Source organism: Rhinoderma darwinii, chromosome 3, assembly GCF_050947455.1.
Source record: "Rhinoderma darwinii isolate aRhiDar2 chromosome 3, aRhiDar2.hap1, whole genome shotgun sequence".
Lineage (NCBI taxonomy): Eukaryota > Metazoa > Chordata > Amphibia > Anura > Rhinodermatidae > Rhinoderma > Rhinoderma darwinii.
The window spans coordinates 424,612,066-424,625,973 of record NC_134689.1 but is presented as its reverse complement, the minus strand read 5'-3'; the positions used below and the strand labels follow the sequence as shown (position 1 = coordinate 424,625,973).

General features: G+C 45.7%; 1 protein-coding gene across 1 annotated transcript in view; it reads right to left on the bottom strand.

The window, feature by feature from the left end:
- Positions 1-7,988: 7,988 nt before the first annotated feature.
- LOC142750662 (olfactory receptor 11L1-like) overlaps positions 7,989-13,908 on the bottom strand; it is a 39,603-nt gene continuing 33,683 nt past the window's right edge. Inside the window, exon 3 of the mRNA XM_075859651.1 lies at positions 7,989-8,408. Within this exon, the coding sequence (XP_075715766.1) occupies positions 7,989-8,408 (420 nt within the window). The remainder of the gene's footprint in view (positions 8,409-13,908) is intronic.

The following is a 13,908-nucleotide window of genomic DNA, read 5'->3' as shown; positions in this document are numbered from 1 at the left end:
TAGTAAAGTCCTGGTGTAAGGAGCTACGCAGTGCTAGCAGCATGGCTTTGAGGGTAGGTTCAGACACCATTTTGTCAGTAGTTTGGAATGAGGTAAATGTGTCAGTCATTTCCCCAGTCTGTAGGTTCCCCTCCTCGTCTGGGCTTGATAGCCGCTGGCGGTGTTTCTCTGGGCTGCGTACTGGTGATTGAGATCTACAGGGGGGCGAGGTAGGTGAATTGCCCTCCCCCTGGTTGCCGGTGCATGTATCCCTGGGATCGAGTCCCTTCTCTGGGGTAGAGGTGTCACCGTCCCCGGATGTATACCTGGCGAGCACCAGTCATCATTTAGAGAGAATTGGCTAGTGTGCAGAGCTCCAGGGGCTTCAGCGACATCAGCCATCCTACCTTCCTGCTCTGTCTCGTCTCTCCTTGTTGAGGCAGGACGGTCCCACTCTCGTGCTGCTGGTATCTGCGTATCAGCGGCGCCATCTTTGATCCCTCCGTCGGGGAAGAAAAATCTGTCCAGGGATCTCTCTGTCCCCGTTTTTTGGGGCTTTTTCCTGCCCATCTCTGCCGGTATCATTCCCCTGTTCAGGGTGAGTATGTTAGTCGTTTATCGACGTTATTTTGCCGCTAGAATGGTCTCTTCACACCGGAGCTCTGAACTTATGCGACCATCCGGTTCGCCGTGCAAGCCACGCCCCTGTAACACTTCTTTGAGTGTATCCCATAACAGGGCTTAGGAAGAGGCGTTAGGCGTGCATGCAAGAGCTGTTTGGATGTGGATTTTTGAAATGACCGGTTTTTCGTGAAATTCCACTTATGAATATAAAAATAAGTGCAGTATCGATTTCACGGTGAAAACAAATTTGACATGGTATAATCACATGAGAAAGATATTTAAAGCCCCTGGGCACATATAGCACCCAGAGTGCAAGTTTCCTGCGAGGGCTCAGAACACTGCTGTGAGTACCTCACCAGTAAGTACCTTTATGTGCTATTTTATTGTGAGATCTATGTCAATTGCCTGAGATCCATGAGTGAACCTGGCAGTTAATAATAGAACTGCTGGGTTCAGTGCTTCAGAACTTTCATCCTTTAACCATCAAACATCAATGTACTTTCTCTACCCCCTCACTGTAAAGCCATAGTGCTTACATCTCTGGTGATGCAAAAAGATGAAGCCAGCATCACTGTGGATGCGAAAAGAACAACCTGTCATCTACAAAGATGACGTTAAAACCATGCCAGGCCTTTACTTTTGCACCATCTAAAGTTGACTCAAAAAAATAAAATAAAAATACAGAGATTTACAAACAGGTTGGAAGCTCCATCAGTTGGCCCGTTCTGACCAACCTCTCCTACGTTCTTTGGGGCTATGGGGCATTCAGAGACCTGGGTGGAAGGGATCATCGCACCTGTATGGCCTGGCATAAAAACTGCCGGGGTTGACAGCAATAAATTATTGAGCACAGAGATTTGTTCGCTCAACAATGTTTGTTTGGGTGCCCTGATTTTTTAGGGTGTAGGTAAGAGTGTCAAAGGCTACGAGTATATAAAATGTTACAGCTTTTGGACGATTAGTTTCTCAGATATTGTTTCTTTATTAGATATTGTTTCTTTATTGTAAACAATGCTAAAATACAGCCGTCGTGACAAGGTTTTTCTGGGTGAATGGCACAACGCAGGTTCATGAGTTCTGGTAGACATACTCAGGACATCGTGATGCATGAACGTTCCAGGGCTCGGAACTTCACAATAAAAAGCTACGGAAATATTTAGCTAAAACCGCTCAAATTTAGCTATAAATGAAGGAACTGCGCCATGTTTCGGGGGCAAGAGATGGTTCCCTATTTACAGCAAATGACCGAGTCAGGTATCTTATTATTCATCTCTATAAGTCGAACGAATGGACGCCTAGGTCGATACCATCAGACTCGCGGTTTGTTGCTTGTTGTGAAATGCTCTGGGACAGCATTGTGGAAAATGATTATTTATACCCATTTTAGTGAAAAAGGCGTCATTTTTTGGATGTACTTTTTGATTTTATGTTTGTTATTTTTTTTAAATTGGCCATTTGTTGAGTAAAATGTAACAAAATAATTATGTTTTTTATTCCAAGGTTCACATATTTTTGCTTTATCGCATATAAAATAAAAGAAATAGTCATAGTCCAATGATTATTATGATGTGTCCTTGTTAGGATCATTGCATCTATGGCAGGACTTCACACGATTGGCAGGTTTTATTTATTTATTTTTACACTTTCTTTTTTAGCCCTTTTTCTTCATATATATGGTGGGCGTGTCCAGATAGCCAACAATTTGGATTTGGATTCTCTAAAAAGGAAAATCAATTGCACCGGACCAACTGATCTTGTCATGTGTGCCATCAATATTCTGTCGACCTGCAGAAGAAATCCTGGTCATACTGATGTAGCCGTCTTTACCTTCACTTTTAACGCATTAAATACACAATAGCTAGATCTCTTATTTTGACTTTTTCAATGAATTTTCAATGGCTTTTGTTATGTCATATCACGCTGCAGCAAGTTATCACAGTCAAAATAAAGATGACTACATCCTTACATATGATCATAAAAGCTAAAATACTAATCCTGTTGAAATGGAGATCACGGGAAGCCCCCTATGTACAGATGTGGTTTAACAAAATGGACCCACTGTTTAGAATAAGGGAGCTGGCCAGCTTAGAGGAAATAAACCATTCCAAATCTGAGAAGGCTTGGGGTCCCTGGCGATCATTTAGAGCTAGTTACCCACCAGCATTCCCTCATATAGGCTCAACCACTGACTTTAAAGTTCATGTAATATATCTTTCTGGCCAATTGAGAATTGTCATTATTCTCTTAAATAGTGTGTTGTATATTAGCTTTTTCTTTTAGTTACATAGTTTGAGTTTTATTTCTCGTTTAACAAGTCTACATATGACCGTGTAACTTTAATCACGAGGGCCTGGGTACTCTTTTCCTAAATATTGACCTGGCTAAGTTGTGACTTTTTTCTTTGTACAGAAACCAGTGTACATCTGAGTATGAGACGGCTTAATCTTTTTGCATCATCTGAGGTGCTAGATCCTGTTTTGTGGATCTCTACAGGTGTAAAGGCACTTTACACACACTGTGTGGTTAAAAATAAAAACACTGATGCATTACTGATGTGACACACACACAGCAGTGTTCTGAGCCCTCACAGGGAATTTGGGGGGCATACTCACATTTTGGAGTGACCACCGCAAAATGTCAAAATTGCACTCTGGGTGCAATGTAAGCACTATGTCTTTACAGTGAGGGGGCAGAGAAAGTACATTGATGTTTGATGGTTATATATTGATGTTGATGGTTGAGGGTAATAAAATGATTGGCCAATAGAGAAAAATGCTTTATTTGGTATTAATTATTTCTAAGGATAATTAGGAGAAAAAGTTAAAGATATTTATATATAAATACAATATGAACATACACTATATTGAGAAAAGTATTGGGACACCCACACATTACACCTGCATGAGCTTTTATGACATCCCATTCTAAATCCATATACATTAATATTGAGTTGGTCTCCACTTTGCAGCTAAAACAGCTTGACTCTTCTGGGGGCTTTAAATAAGATTTTGGGGTGTCTGTGGAATTTATTGCCTATTCAACCAGAAGAGCATTTGTGAGGTCAGATACTGATGTTGGGGGAGGGGGTCTAGCTCGCAATCTCTGTTCTAGTTCATCCAAAGGTGTTATAAGGGGTTGAGGCCAGAGCTCTGTGCGGGCCAGTCATCTACTTCCACTCCAAACTCCCCCAACGATGTATTTATGGGTACCTGTAGTGGTTTAGGCAGTAGCAACGGCTAGGCACAGAAGGGACCTTGACAGCAGACACCAGACATGGTGTAACACAGCAGGCAGAGCCGGTGGCACAACACATCTCCAACAGGTTTAAAGGGGTTTTCCGGAAGTAAAAAATTACATTCATTTAAATTAAACAATGAAAAATATACAACTTTACAATGTACTTACGTTTCATCAGATGGCTGTAGCGTCGTATATCCTCTTCCGTCACCGCCCCCTTAGTAAAGCAAAATCTGCACTTCCTGTTCAGACCCGTCCATTTGGTCTGCTACCTTACTTCCGGTTTCCGGCTTTCACACTGTACGGTTACGTCACAAATGACGTAACCGTACCACGTGCTTCTTTATCCTATTAGAGCATGCGTGGTTAACACACACCACCGCGCATGCTCTGTGAAATCAGCAATGGAATATGAAGTTGCGGGAATAACGGCCGTTTCGGCCGTCTTCCCGACAGATGCAGGAGCTGTGACAGCTGCTGTCTCGTACAGCAGCTGCCGCAGCTCCTACAGCGGGGACCGATCGCTGTGTCCCCGCTGTTTAACCCCTTAAAAGCAGCGTTCAATAGAGATTGCGGCTTTTTAGGGGTTAAGTTACCATCGCCGGCCTGCTACACGATAGCGGCCGGCGATGGTTACTATGGCAACCGGACACCAAACAATGGCGTCCGGCTATGCCATAGACGGAAGCCTAGTGGGTCCTGACAACTATGCTTGCTGTAAGTGAGTAGCTGACAGTTCTAATACACTGCACTACGCATGTAGTGCAGTGTATTAGAATAGCGATCAGGGCCTCCTGCCCTCATGTCCCCTAGTGGGACAAAGTAATAAAGTTAAAAAAAAGTTAAAAAAAAAGGTGTAAAAATAAGAAAATAAAAGTTTTAAAAGTGAAAAAATCCCCTTTTTTTCCCCTTATCAGTCATTTATTATTAATAAAAATATATAAATAAATAAACTATACATAATTGGTAACGGCCTGAACTACAAAATTGTTTAGTTATTTATCCCGCGCGGTGAACACCGTAAAATAAAATAATAATAAACCGTACCAAAATCACAATTGTTTGGTCACTTCACCTCCCAAAAAATGTATTAAAAATAGATCAAAAACTCGCATGTACCTAAAAATGGTAATGATGGAAACGACAGTTCGTTACGCAAAAAATAAGTCCTTGCACGGCTTTATTGATGGAAAAATTATAAAGTTCTGGCTCTTAGAATAAGGTAACACAAAAAGTAAATTATTTTTTACAAAACTTATTTTATTGTGCAAACACCATAAGACATAAAAAAATCCTATAAACATCTGGTGTCACCGTAAGGTCGGGTTTACACGAGCGTGTGCATTTTGCGCAAGCAAAAAACGCGGCGTTTTGCGTGCGCAAAAGGCACTTAACAGCTCCGTGTGTCAGCCCTTTATGATGCGCGGCTGCGTGGTTTTCGCGCAGCCGCCATCATTATGACACTCCGTTTGGATGTTTGTAAACAGAAAAGAACGTGGTGCTTTTCTGTTTTCATTCATCCTTTACAGTGCTGTAGCGCGAACCACGCTTGTCCCACGGAAGTGCTTCCGTGCGACATGCGTGGTTTTCACACACCCATTGACTTCAATGGGTGTGTGATGCGCGAACAGCGCACAAATATAGGACGTTGTGCGTTTCACGGAGCGGACATACGCTGCGTGAAAATCACGCACCTGTCTGCACGGCCCCATAGACTAACATAGGTCCCTGCGACGCGCGTTGCATGGACGTATAACACGCTCGTGTAAATGAGCCCTAATCGTATCGCCCCGCAGAATAAAGTTAATATGTCATTTATAGCGCACGGTGAACGCTGTAACAAAAATAGAATAAAAAAACAATAGTAGAATTGCTGTTTTTTAGTCACCACGCCACCTAAAAATAGAATAAAAACTGATCAAAAAGCCGCATGTACCCCAAGAAAACTACAATGAATTCCTCAAGGGGTCTAGTTTCCAAAATGGGGTCACCTTTTGGGGGTTTCCACTGTTTTGGTACCACAAGACCTCTTCAAACCGTTTAACCCCTTAATGACAAGGCCATTTTGCGCGTTAATGACCTTTGGAATATTTTTTGTTTTTTCATGGTCGCATTCCAAGAGTCGTAACTTTTTTTTTATTCCGTCGACATAGCCGTATAAGGGCTTGTTTTTTGCGGGACGAGTTGTATTTTGTAATTGTACCATTTTTAGATGCTTATAATATATTGATTAACTTTTATTAACTTTATTTTCGGAGAGTATTGAAAATAAGCAGCTATCCCAGCATTGATTTTCACGTTATAAATTTACGCCGTTTACTATGCAGCGTAAATAACTTGTTAACTTTATTCTATGGGTCAGCACGATTACTGGGATACCAAATATGTAAAGGTTTTATGTTTTCCTACGTTTGCACAATAAAAAGCCTTTTATAAAAAAATTACTTGTTTTTGCATCGCCGGATTCCAAGAGGCGTAACGTTTTTATTTTTCCGTAGATGTGGCCGTATGTGGGCTTGATTTTTGCGGGCCAATGTGTAGTTTTCATTAGTACTATTTTGGGGTACATAGGACTTATAGATTAATTTTTATTTAATTTTTTTATGGGGGGAATGGGAGAAAAGAGCGAATTTTGCCGTTGTTTTTTTGCGGTTTTTTTGGACGCCGTTCATTCGGCGGTTTGATTAATGTGTTAATTTTATTGTTCAAGTTGTTACGATCGCGGGGATACCATACATGTGTATGTGTGATTTGTTTTGACACTTTTACTAAATAAAACCACTTTTTGGGCAAAAAAAGTAGTTTTATTTGATTTTCACTGTAATTTATTTTTTTTTTTCACCAACTTTATTTAACGGATTGACATTTTTTTTTTTAGTCCCACCAGGGGACTTCACTATGCGATGTGCTGATCGCATATATAATGCTTTGGTATACTTAGTATACCAAAGCATTATTGCCTGTCACTGTAAAACTGACAGGCAATCTGTTAGGTCATGCCTCCGGCATCGCCTAACAGTCAGATGCTGAAGACAGACCTGGGGGTCTTTGTTAGACCCCCGCTGCCATGGAAACCCGACGGCGACACGCGATTTCTTTGCGGGGGCGCCGATGGGGTGACAGAGGGAGCTCCCTCCCTCTGTCAAACACATTAGATGCCGCTGTCACTATTGACAGCGGCATTTAATGGGTTAAACTTCCGGAATCGGAGCGCGCTTCGATTCCGGCAGTTGCAGCAGGAGCCAGGCTGTGTATAACAGCCGTGCTCCTGCCGCTGATCGCGTGGGTACAGTGACAGTACCCGCACGATTACAGGACGGATATATCCGTCCTCCTGCACGAACTAGCAGCTGCTGAGGACGGATATATCCGCCCTTCAGCGTTAAGACGTTAAAAACGCAGATATCCAGTGATTTCAGCTTGTGCTATCAGTAATAGAATGAGAGCACCAAAATGAAGACTGAGATTGCAGAAGTTAGTAGAGCTGGGTGTAGTAGGCGGCGCAAGTGCACTGCTGAATGCACATTGCATGCTGGGACTAGAGCAGTGCATGCAGGGTGGAGAAACACAGGAAGAGAAGAGGAATGAACTTACTGAGAAAAACAAACCTCTCAAGGTAAACAATAGGGAGTAATGTTACTAAAACCATTTATTATCAAGAAAAAGATAGTCAGAGTGCACTAATATATTAATAGAGGAACATTGCATTGATTTAAAAAAAAAAAAAAAGGATTGGAAAACCCCTTTAAGGCACAGGAAAAAATAGCACGGGATTCAGGGCACGGGAAACAACGGGAACAGGATAACACTAAGGAACCATTTGCAAGACTAACATAGGAAAACACAACAACGCTCAGGCAATGCGCAAAGAGGCAGGGCCCTTCTTATAGTCCAGGGTAATCATGAGCTAATTAATGATAATTCCCATGTGCGCGTGCTCGCTCACCCTACGGGACACAGCAGAGTGGAGCGGAAGTGAGTGCTGGCATCTCCTGAGGATGAGATGCGGGCCAGCACTCACAAGACCATGGCTGCGGCCGTCGAGGGGTGAGTAATCCCGACGGTCCACGACCATGGATGTTACATAACCAGTTTAATAAAGATAAATTGGTACTTGACAGACCAGGTAGAAAGAATAATAAATCAAGTCATTTAAGGGAAGTGGATGAGAAACACCTCATTAGCTTTCTAAGAGCCTGCTTAATATCTCTGTTACTCAGACTGTAGATCAAAGGGTTAAGAAGTGGAGTTATAACCGTGTAGAACAGGGAGAGGATTTTCTTTACATTGCCGGTATTTGGAAATAAATAGATACAAACAAGTGACCCATAAAACATGGACACCACCGCCAGGTGAGAGCTGCAGGTGGAGAAGGTCTTCTGCCTCCCAGTCACAGATGGGATCTTCAGTATGGTGACTATAATATAAACATATGAGACTATAATCACAGTAAATGGACAAAGTGCAAATGGTACGACCAGTATCCTTTCTGCTATTTTCATTAAAAAAGTATCTGAGCAGGAAAGTTCAAGTAAAGGTTCTAAATCACAGAAGAAATGGTCAATGATTAGAGATGAGCGAACCGGGACAACCGAACCCGGTTTCGGTCCGAACTTCAGGAAAAGTTCGGTTCGCAGCGAATCCGAACTTTACCGGGTTCGGCCGAACCCGTTTTGACCGAACCCGGCTACATTTTGGCGCCTGCCACATGTTACATCTAAAATGGAGGATTACAGAAGATCACCTGACATCAGGCTACCCCATAATGCCTTGCAAACGGCTCTCCCAGCCTATCGGGAGGCAGCATAGGGGCGGGCTCAAGCCTGCAATAAAAGTCTATGCACGGAGCTCAGCGGCCATTTTACAGACAGGAGCTGTAGGAATAGCATCTCTGTGCAGTAAGGGAAAGCTTTAGGAATCTAAAAGGCAGGAATTCAGAAATCGAAGGGGCTCATCCACTACTCACTACTCAGCCAGTGTGTGAATACGCTTTTATAAGGGGCTCATCCCCGTTGCATCCAACTTGCAATACAGGCAGCCTAGTAGTACTATAAGGCCCAGCATTCCCTGAGTGCACTGCAGCGAGGCTGATTGAAATTCTCATTCATTGCCATTTGCCAAGCCAGTGTCCGTGTGTGAATACGCTTTTAAAAGGGGCTCATCCCTGGAATAACAATCCAACTTGCCATACAGGCAGCCTAGAAGTACTACAACGCCCAGCATTCCCTGAGTGCACTGCAGCGAGGCTGATTGAAATTCTCATTCATTGCCATTTGCCAAGCCAGTGTCCGTGTGTGAATACGCTTTTAGAAGGGGCTCATCCCCATTGCATCCAACTTGCAATACAGGCAGCCTTTGTAGTAGTGGTAGTAGTAGTACTACAAGGCCCAGCATTCCCTGAGTGCACTGCAGCGAGGCTGATTGAAATTCTCATTCATTGCCATTTGCCAAGCCAGTGTCCGTGTGTGAATACGCTTTTAAAAGGGGCTCATCCCTGGCCGTTATTAACAGGATAACAATCCAACTTGCCATACAGGCAGCCTAGAAGTACTACAACGCCCAGCATTCCCTGAGTGCACTGCAGCGAGGCTGATTGAAATTCTCATTCATTGCCATTTGCCAAGCCAGTGTCCGTGTGTGAATACGCTTTTAAAAGGGGCTCATCCCTGGAATAACAATCCAACTTGCCATACAGGCAGCCTAGAAGTACTACAACGCCCAGCATTCCCTGAGTGCACTGCAGCGAGGCTGATTGAAATTCTCATTCATTGCCATTTGCCAAGCCAGTGTCCGTGTGTGAATACGCTTTTAAAAGGGGCTCATCCCTGGAATAACAATCCAACTTGCCATACAGGCAGCCTAGTAGTACTACAAGGCCCAGCATTCCCTGAGTGCACTGCAGCGAGGCTGATTGAAATTCTCATTCATTGCCATTTGCCAAGCCAGTGTCCGTGTGTGAATACGCTTTTAGAAGGGGCTCATCCCCATTGCATCCAACTTGCAATACAGGCAGCCTTTGTAGTAGTGGTAGTAGTAGTACTACAAGGCCCAGCATTCCCTGAGTGCACTGCAGCGAGGCTGATTGAAATTCTCATTCATTGCCATTTGCCAAGCCAGTGTCCGTGTGTGAATACGCTTTTAAAAGGGGCTCATCCCTGGCCGTTATTAACAGGATAACAATCCAACTTGCCATACAGGCAGCCTAGAAGTACTACAACGCCCAGCATTCCCTGAGTGCACTGCAGCGAGGCTGATTGAAATTCTCATTCATTGCCATTTGCCAAGCCAGTGTCCGTGTGTGAATACGCTTTTAGAAGGGGCTCATCCCCATTGCATCCAACTTGCAATACAGGCAGCCTTTGTAGTAGTGGTAGTAGTAGTACTACAAGGCCCAGCATTCCCTGAGTGCACTGCAGCGAGGCTGATTGAAATTCTCATTCATTGCCATTTGCCAAGCCAGTGTCCGTGTGTGAATACGCTTTTAAAAGGGGCTCATCCCTGGAATAACAATCCAACTTGCCATACAGGCAGCCTAGTAGTACTACAAGGCCCAGCATTCCCTGAGTGCACTGCAGCGAGGCTGATTGAAATTCTCATTCATTGCCATTTGCCAAGCCAGTGTCCGTGTGTGAATACGCTTTTAGAAGGGGCTCATCCCCATTGCATCCAACTTGCAATACAGGCAGCCTTTGTAGTAGTGGTAGTAGTAGTACTACAAGGCCCAGCATTCCCTGAGTGCACTGCAGCGAGGCTGATTGAAATTCTCATTCATTGCCATTTGCCAAGCCAGTGTCCGTGTGTGAATACGCTTTTAAAAGGGGCTCATCCCTGGAATAACAATCCAACTTGCCATACAGGCAGCCTAGTAGTACTACAAGGCCCAGCATTCCCTGAGTGCACTGCAGCGAGGCTGATTGAAATTCTCATTCATTGCCATTTGCCAAGCCAGTGTCCGTGTGTGAATACGCTTTTAAAAGGGGCTCTGAAATGTCTGGGAAAAAAAAGGTTGTGAAAGGACGGGGTAGAGGAAGAAACACCCATGCCGTCTCCTCTTCCAGTCCAAATGTTGGATCTGTTGGTGCCAGACCCAGTAGCAGCATTTGTGGCACAAGACATGTGCCCAGTTCCACTAGTAGCAGCTGCCATGTGCCTGCTAGTAGTAGTATCAGCAAGCCAGACTTGTCCATCTCCTCCGGTGGGCGGGTTACTTTAGACAATACGGCCATTGTGGACTGGTTGGCTGGCTCGCGGTCATCTCAGCAGGAAGACTCTGACGATCTGGCTTCAAGCCAGGTTTCGTTGGATTCCAGATCCTCTACAGTTCCTTGGCACGGTGACAGTAGTAATATAGGTATTTCTAGCGTTTCCATTCCATCATCTATGTCTTCGCTCCCCCTTCCTAGCGGGAAGCCATCTTTCCTGAGAGTCCTAAGAGACATCTCCTCGGGTGCGAAGGAAGATACTGAACAACATAGTGATGATGATGATTTGTTTTCCGCGAGTCAGCCAACGGAGTGTGTTGCGGCGGTGGTGGAGGTGGAAGCGGTGACCGAGACGCATAGCTGCGGTAGTGGGGGTGTTGGTGGTGGTAGCCGTGGTGGCAGACGCAGTAATGAGGGGGGGCATGGAGCCCGCCATGATGTCACATCACATTCACAACACAGTGACAGAAGTGGCGGGGATGATGAGGAAGGCTATGATGATGATGTTGTTTTAGACAGGACGTGGGAACCAGGTGACGAGGTGATGACGGCGTCAGAGGAGGAGGGTAGTAGTGGCGGCACTGGATGTGATAAACAGCCAAGCCGAGGTAGGGGCAGAAGTCAATCTGCAAAACGTTGCAGCGGTAGGGTCAGCTCAGGAGCCGGTGACGGCGACACAGATGCTGGTGTAGGTTCCCGAAAAAAGCCTGCCAGACAAGGGGCAAGCTCGGGTGGTTGTGGTGGTGGTGGTGGTGGTGGACGTGGTACTACCTCTTTACGGTACTCTGCCGTGTGGCAATTTTTCTGTACCTTCCCAGAGGAGGAAAACATGGCACAGTGCCGTATCTGCAAGCAGAAAGTAAGGCGTGGGCAGGGCAGCAATGTAGGAACTACTGCTCTACGTAAACACATGGAACGGCATCACAAGGCCATGTGGGACAATCAACATGCCCCACCATCATGTACATCTAATGAAGACCCCTCTTCCGCTGCTGCTGCTGCTCCGAGTCCCTGTCATCTAAGTAGTAGCCAGGCCTTATCCACCATGTCGTTGTCATCATCATCATCACTGTCATCTAGTGCTCCTCCTATGTCCCGTCAGTTATCCATTACGGAATCGTTGTCCAATAAGCAACAATATATACCCAGTCATCCACTTGTCGTGCGGCTTAATTCACACCTGGCAAAGTTGTTGGTGGTGCAGTCGCTGCCATACCACCTGGTCGACTCCGCCGGCTTCAAGCAATTGATGGCGTGCGCTCAGCCTAGGTGGCGAATACCTAGCCGACATTACTTCTCCAAAACAGCTGTCCCTGCCTTGCACAAGCATGTGGAGGAAAAGGTGTCCAAGTCCTTGCAATTATCCGTGTGCAGCAGGGTACATGCCACCGTCGACACGTGGAGCAGCAACTATGGGCAGGGACAGTACATGTCTTTCACGGCCCACTGGGTCAATATTTTGCAGTCCGATGCACCACCGCAGCAATGCCAGGCATTACCACCTCCACGCTTGTATGTTTCTAGTTCAACTCCGGACACCAGGCGCCTACCATCCTTCTCCTCCTACTCCTCCTCCTCCTCCTTGCCTTCCTCCTTGGAGGTCTTCCCGTCCCCGACAGGACACAGCGTATCTTCCACTCCTCCTCCCTCCTCTTTTCATAGGTGCAAGGTGAAGCGCCACAACGCTGTCTTACACCTGCTGAGCCTGGGCGAGAAAAGCCACACAGGGCAGGAGCTGCTGCTGTGCATCAAGGAGGAAATCGCACGCTGGCTGTCTCCTCTGAAACTCACACTGGGCAATGTTGTCTCTGATAACGGCAAGAACGTTGTGGCTGCACTGCGTCTAGGTCACCTGACACACGCTCCTTGCATGGCACATGTGATCAATCTGGTCATAACACGCTTCTTAAAGTCATATGTTGGTTTGAAGGGTGTGCTGGCCATGTCCAGGAGGGTTTGCGTTCGCTTTAGACGTTCGTATGCATTTAAGCACGCCCTCCTGGACTTGCAGCGTCAAAACAATCTCCCAGAACACAGCCTGATTTGCGACGTTCCAACACGATGGAATTCCACCCTGCACATGTTGGACCGTCTGTACGAACAGCGGAAAGCCGTGAATGATTTCCTGATGCAGCAGACGGGCAGCGTTTGGAGCCAGTGTAATTTCGAGCTCAGGCACTGGCAGCTGGTTAGAGACGCATGTCGCGTTTTGAGGCCCTTTGAAGAGGCCACACGATTTGTGAGCCGTGACGCTAGCGGAATGAACGATGTTATGCCGCTGATATTCATTATGGAGCAAACGCTCACAGCGATGATTCAGCAAAGGATGGAGGAAGGATCACATCTGGCTATGGATGTTGAGGAGGAGGAGGAGGATGAGGAAACAGGACCTGAAGAGGAGCTGGATTTGGAGATGGAATCACAGGAAGGGATAGGGGACGAGGCAGCCGCACAACATGACAGTGATGGTGGTGATGACGAGTCTGACGACGACCTTGATGATGGACAACCATGGCAGTATGGGGCGGAGATGGAACCAACCGGGCCCTCTGAAACGCTGGCCAGGATGGCGAGCTGTATGCTTCGTTACTTGCGCGCTGACTGTCGTATTGTTAGCATGAAGCAAAGAGATGACTACTGGATAGCCACACTTTTAGACCCTCGGTATAAAGCCAGAATGGGGGAGTTTTTTGCGCCTTCCGAGAGGGAGGCAAAATTGGCTTATTATAGAGAGAAGCTATGCAGCCAGCTTGTCATGGCTTTCAAACGGCAGACACCCGCTGCAAGCATGTCTGACCGGGGGGCCACTCTCCGCTCCCCACTGTCTCATCGTTCCACCGCCTCTGGCAGAGCTACCTCTGCAATA